At 41.6% G+C, this 6,617-nt stretch overlaps 1 protein-coding gene across 1 annotated transcript in view; it reads left to right on the forward strand.

Annotated features, from left to right (window-relative positions):
* LOC101855008 overlaps window positions 1–6,617 on the forward strand; it is a 74,564-nt gene that overhangs the window by 31,614 nt on the left and 36,333 nt on the right. Inside the window, exon 6 of the mRNA XM_013080551.2 lies at window positions 5,938–6,046. Within this exon, the coding sequence (XP_012936005.1) occupies window positions 5,938–6,046 (109 nt within the window). The remainder of the gene's footprint in view (window positions 1–5,937; window positions 6,047–6,617) is intronic.

The following is a 6,617-nucleotide window of genomic DNA, read 5'->3' on the forward strand; positions in this document are numbered from 1 at the left end:
ACATACACACATACACACATACACACATACACACATACACACATACACACATACACACATACATACATACAGAGAGAGAGAGGGATGAGTGAGAGAGGATGAGTGAGACGATGGTATTGAGTTGGAAGTGTTAGAATCCGCAGTAAAAAAAATTTTAGATTCTTTTCTCGACCATTTCTAATGAGATCACGTAACGAACAGAGGATCTTTTTCTTGGTTATTTCTGGACCCTTCTTAAACTAAGTCCCAATGATTTATAAGAAAAGAATTCCTCTAATCTTGACTCGTATTTCCAACAATTAAAACCCTCGCGGCACATATACCAATACAAACACCGAGATAGTGAGATAGATCGGAACACAATAAACCATTGTCTGTCAATTGATAGCGACTGGTTCAAATATATACCCTATTTAAGGAGGTCAAGTATCAGTTTCAGACAAATTGATATCTGACGATTGTACTTTGCTTTTATGTTCTGGTCCATATCTTTACTGTGTCCTGATTCATTAAAATACCTCAGAAACAATATCTCTTTACTTCTCTTGGGAATCTCTTGTCTGTCTAACGAGCCTGAACTTCGACAAATTCAAGTCAACCTTCACAGTCCCACAGGTATATCTCACCAGAGTCTCAAATACCTGTGGGTCCATGGAGGCCGACAGTTTCCCGTGAATCCCCCTTCTTAATCATGTTTACTCTTTAACCCAACCAACTGTATCGAATCGCTCGTGCTCTGGCAACGATTACCCGGCCGATCAAATTAAAGGCGGGCACTCTATCGGTTGACTGTTTTCGCAAGCTTAAATCATCAGACGACCCCATTCGACCGGAGAAGTGTTTGAACGTGAGAAACATTTGCATAATTACCGAATTCTTCGGCGGCTTTCAGTGTTTCTTTTCGGATAGACAGGAGAAAAGAGGGGAGACTGGGGTTCTGTTGTCTGTAAATGGTCTGATAATCTTTTGGTACACACAGAGACCACCAGCCCTTCTGAAGCAGGTCATTGGGGTCGTTGAGATGTGAGTCATGGACGTGGGAGAGAGGACGGAGGGTGTTGCTGATGACTTCTTTCAAGGTAAGGTGAGTCGAGACGATAATGATAGCATTGTGAGTAGTAGGCGGGTGCTTTGGTGTGGTTTGCTCCTACTTTATTGTAACACCTTTAATCTTCTGGTGCTCATGTGACCTTATGCAGTTGCGAGCGCCGTAAAACCTCTACTAAAACTAAACTAAATGATAGCATTTCGCTAGGAACAGGTAACGAAAACGACAGACTTTAGACAAAAGTAGAAGTAGCAGACCACACTAAGCGCAAAGTTTGATCAATATTACATCAACAAATTTAAATGTAAATCAAAATAATTTTATTACAAGTCAAATAGTACAAATTTTTTTGCAGTTCAGAGCCTAGTAGTAGAATCCTAACTTTACATAGCTGTTCCATTATTCGGCGATCTTGGGTTAAGCAGTATGTCCAGTTTCAAACGTATTATATTCTGTAGTGCTTTCGGCTTTAAAAAATAATAATAATACTTTATGGAGCTACTTTTGTTGGCGGTTGAGTATATTCGCGTGTAGATGGCTCACACCATCTTTGCTTTCGTTCGAGAATCTCTTCGAGTGCAGATGGTGCACAGAATCTCTTTTAGCGGCTTATTCCACCCCGAGAAGTTCAGTGAGGTGGCGTCGGTAGCCTAGCGGTCAGTCTACCGAATTCGTAATCGTGAGATTGCTGGTTCGGGGGTTTGAGCCTCAGCTCAGTCAGACGTTTTGTCCTTGGGAAAGGCACTTTACCCGAAATTCCCATTTGGCTCAGTCCTTTCGGAGATGGACATTAAACTCGGAGGCCCCGCCTCTTAAATAACCTAATATTGTTGATAGAGGCGTTAAACCCATACCATTTCACCATTTTCAAACTCAATGAGCCTTCTGTACTTGTCATTACTCTGTGGTGAGAACCCCACCGGAAAGCAGACTTGTGAGGAGTGAGGACTGTAGTAGAATAAGGTTGGCAGACATAGTCATTTAATTCTGACCGGCGTCTGTAATGTAGCGGTCGGGCGCTTCACTGTCGAACGTAGAAGACCTGAGTTCGATTCCCAGTGTGGGGAGAATTTTTATCGAGTATCTCCGTCTTTCTGCTGGTTAGTTGTATCCCTTGAAGTTGAAGCCTCCTTCTTAAAGCTCGTCTCCTTTATGACCTAAATTGTGTCAATAGGAGCGTAAAACGCCTACATTAAAAAGAAACATTTATTCTGAATTTTGAATTTCGTCTTAATTAAGTCCACTTCCGAATGGAAAGAGTCAGGTTGATGGAAACGCATGAGCTTTTGTTGTGTCTTCTATGACCTATGGCTTATCGTGACACATTTTACCACATTGTACATCATTCTGTAATACTGGGTGCTCATTGCGGATGGGATCGGGTCGGATCATGTCGATCTGCCAGCTCGTCGCCTGAAAACGAACGCGTTTGTTTTTTTTATACCGGTTACCCATTGCGGATGGGATAAGGTCGCGTCGGGTCGGGTAGAAATGATCGCCCGATTTGTCGCCTGAAATCAAACGCGTTTGTTTTAGAAGCAACGAGTCGGGCGCGATCGGCTTGCGCCACGATGGCAGCATAGCGCCCTCAATGTGGCTAGCAAACAGATCCGACCCGACCCGATCGTGTCAATGGGCACCCGGTATCACACATACTCTTGACCAGCGCTTGCCAACCTGGCAGATATCGTCCACTCGTAGGCGAACTGGTAATTTTGGTGGGCGAACTGGTGATTTTGGTGGGCGGTGGGTGGGGACAATGTTTCTTAATGCCCCTCTCTGAAATACATATTGGTGGGCGTAATGAAAACGTTAGCCTCGTAAAAGTGGCAAAAGCGGGTGCTAGTTCAACAAAGGTTAACAAGTCTCCTCATGATCATAAAGAATGACAATGAAGATTTCACGTTATGAATTTGTGCAGGCCTCAATGCACGTAAAGATAAAGACATAGGCTTGCCCTGCTGTCAAATATCCCTGCCAACTCTCAAGTGCCTGCGTCTGTGATGCAGCAGTTGGGCACTTTGCTGTCGCACGTAGATGACCTGAGTTTGATTCCCACGTTGGAAGAATTTCAACTAATATCTCTGTCTTTCTGTTGGGCTGTTATATTCCTCTCAATCTGGGTTAGCACTGACATCTAGGGTCGAAGCCCACTTCCTAACCTCTTAATGGATCTATACTGTGTCGATGGGTACGTAAAAACATCTAGAATCTACACTTTGAAAAAAACAATTATTAACGTACACAGAAAAATGTTAACAGTTAACATGTAATGAGTCTGTGGGAAAAGACCAAATGTTAAGTCTTGTAGACTCATCGATCACTATATAACCGATCGACTGTTGGTCTATTATTTTCTGTTCGTAAAATGTGTGATCATAATTTAACAACTGCGTTATAAGAAATGAAGGGATTTCAGATTATGTATCCATCTCCACCAGCAAAATAGTTTTGTCTTTTTTTTGTCCCATGGAAATCGCATACATCATACACAAGTTGGAAAAAAATTGTAATCTGTTTCAACATTGGTCAAGTTATAATGTTAGGTGAACGGCGATTAGAGTGCGGATAACACAACAGCTTAGCGATAGAGCCTTTAATTTTTTACCGACTGGCACATTGTAGTCGCCACTAATGTGCGAGATCCTTGCTTCTCCAAAAGTTTCAGACAGTCATAAGTTATGTATCGGCTATAACTTTCTCTTCAGCCTTCATCTACTTTACTTCTGTCTGCGTGTGTGCGCGCGCGTATGTGTATGTGTATGTGTATGTGTGTGTGTGTGTGTGTGTGTGTGTGTGTGTGTGTGTGTGTGTGTGTGTGTGTTTGTGTGTGTTTGTGTGTCTTTTTTTCTCTCTCTCTATCTTCCTCTCTCACTCGCGCGCGCACGCACACACACACACACACACACACACACACACACACACACACACACACACACACACACACACACACACACACACACACACACACACACACACACACATACACACACACACACACACATACACACACACACACACAAACATACACACTCTCTCTCACTCTCTCTCTCACTCTCTCTCTCTTTCTCTCTCTCTCTCTTCTCTCTCTCTCTCTTCTCTCTCTCTCTCTCTCTCTCTCTCTCTCTCTCTCTCTCTCTCTCTCTCTCTCTCTCTCTCTCTCTCTCTCTCTCTCTGCTCGTTCAACCCGTTGCGAACTACACAATTTTACTACTTCCTTGTTTCCGATGTAGCGATGTATAATTTCGTATCGTAGACACGATACCCTTTTCTACAATATTATGCTGTCAAACGTGCCCCTACTCTGCTTCAAAGTACCATACTGTCGTTATCCTGGACTACGTGCTGGCGTCATCCGCCTGCATTCTCTACAACTGGATCGATCTCATAATATGTGAGGCAGCGTGGTGGACTCAGGCTCTGGTAATAAAAATCAAAGTGAAGAAACTGGCATTTATCTGCAGGTTTCTGAATATTTATCAATTCTTTGTTTTTTTTGTTGAAGACCTTTCATGCCCATTGAAGAACACATTTCTGTGTGGATTTTACTGAAAAACGTTATTTAAAGGTGCAAAAAATGAAAATTTTCAGTTACCCTGGACTCTTAAGCTAAGGAAATGACTAATCTTCGGGGGCAATTTTCTCACTAATTTTACCTCTGAAACCAGGTGACCCCCACCTCCTTCATTCGCAAATATTTCGACTTGCATTCAAGATAAATGGACATTTTTTTCATCCCTATACAGACAGAGGAAGAAGGTTTAAGATGATGCAATAACTCTGCATGCCCAAAAACTGACGAGAGCCTGGTTCCACCACGTCGCGTCACATAATGTGTGTCTCTTGGTCATTCCATTTCACGGCAGAATGTCGTTTCCACACCATTTAAACAATTGAACCTATAATTTTTTCTGCACGAATGGCAACGGTTATCATTACGATTCCCGGGCGAAATTGAACGGCGTTGCGAGATCCCCTGATTCTTTACTGATCGGAAGTTGCTCGTTTGACTGAAGGATAAATGTGGCTGTTGCAGTTAATAATACAGATCTAGCAATTCATTAATTTATGAAGAATTCAGTGGTAAACGATGTTAGTCATATTTATTTTTGTCTCAATGTGGTAATGATCTACAGTTTGGCTAGTTCCATTTGTTATCAGAAACAGTGTAGTCACGTATTAGAGACATTTAAAAATAGTTTTAGATGGAAAGAATGGAAGTGGGCAATATGAACTCGAGAAAGAAAGGCATTATGCTATCCTAAAATTACAACGTTCTATCTGCTCAGTGCCTAGTTTTGAGGAATTTGACATCAAACAGTTTGAGTTTCACAGTGTGATAAGTCTTTTTGAAAGCTATTCTTTGAGTATTTTGATGACAACTCAGAATAATCTTACGGTTTTAATAGAGCAGATAGGCAGATAGAGCATTTGATTTCTGATCTCAAGGTCTTAGCAACTCAAAAATGTCAGATAAAACTTTGTAATTATGACGTAGCGAGCAGTCTTCAATACTTTTCATCTAACTAATGCTGTTTGCGGGTGGTTGGTGGTTGCTCTAGAGTGGTTTGTTCCTTCCTTCCTGTCAAACTTCTATCGTCCCTATCTCTCCTCCTTCCCCGTGTTTGTTACTCTCTTCTAACACCTCTAATCTTCAGCACTTATACGACCTGATTGTGTTGCAAGAGCCGTCGAATTCTTAATAAAATAAACACATACTAGTAATGACGTTTTTACTCTGAGGTCGCTATTTGAAAGTTATTACTCTAATGCATACTCCAGCACAATCGCACTGTAATTCACAACTGTACTCAGAGACCCTTCTCCGATGTTTAACTACATGATTCTCCTCTTGAATCGTAACATTCTTTTTTGGGGGTTCAAACCAGGGTGGTCCATGCCGCAGTCCAGCAAGACATCCTCTAAGTTACAGGTGCTAAACTCAAGGCCCGCAGGCCGCATCAAGCCAGTCGAGCAATTACAGCTGGCCCGCGACGGGTATTTAGGTTGTCCATCCCGAAAATCTCCAAAATATAGAATCTTATTCGAAACATTAACGGACTTGTTCATCCAGTGCCAGATCTCCGGCAGACATCAGCGATCATAGTTCTCCTTTCATTCCTGATTTATTACCCTGAGAAAAAAATGCCGAACATCTCACTCTGACAAATTGGCATATGAGTATGAGTGAAATTGATACACTTTGATATGTTATCACGTTAACGTCTATTTTAATTCATATTGTAGTTTATTGGGGGGTTTTTAGCATTTAGTTTTCCCGTTCGGCCCACAACCTCAAGTGCTATTGAGTTAGAGTTTGACACCTCTGCTCTAAATCAAATAAAAAGCCATACAGATAGCAGATGCAAATGAGTGCAATACAGAAGTTGAATTAATTTAAGTGCTCTGTAAGACAGACCAGTTCAAGTTCACTTTAGTTCAAATTTCTAAATTGCTATTTTCCTGTGAGTTCTTCTTCTTCTTCTTCTTCTTCTTCTTCTTCTTCTTCTTCTTCTTCTTCTTCTTCTTCTTCTTCTTCTTCTTCTTCTTCTTCTTCTTCTTCTTCTTT

Source organism: Aplysia californica, unplaced genomic scaffold (genome assembly GCF_000002075.1).
Source record: "Aplysia californica isolate F4 #8 unplaced genomic scaffold, AplCal3.0 scaffold00091, whole genome shotgun sequence".
NCBI classification, from domain to species: domain Eukaryota; kingdom Metazoa; phylum Mollusca; class Gastropoda; order Aplysiida; family Aplysiidae; genus Aplysia; species Aplysia californica.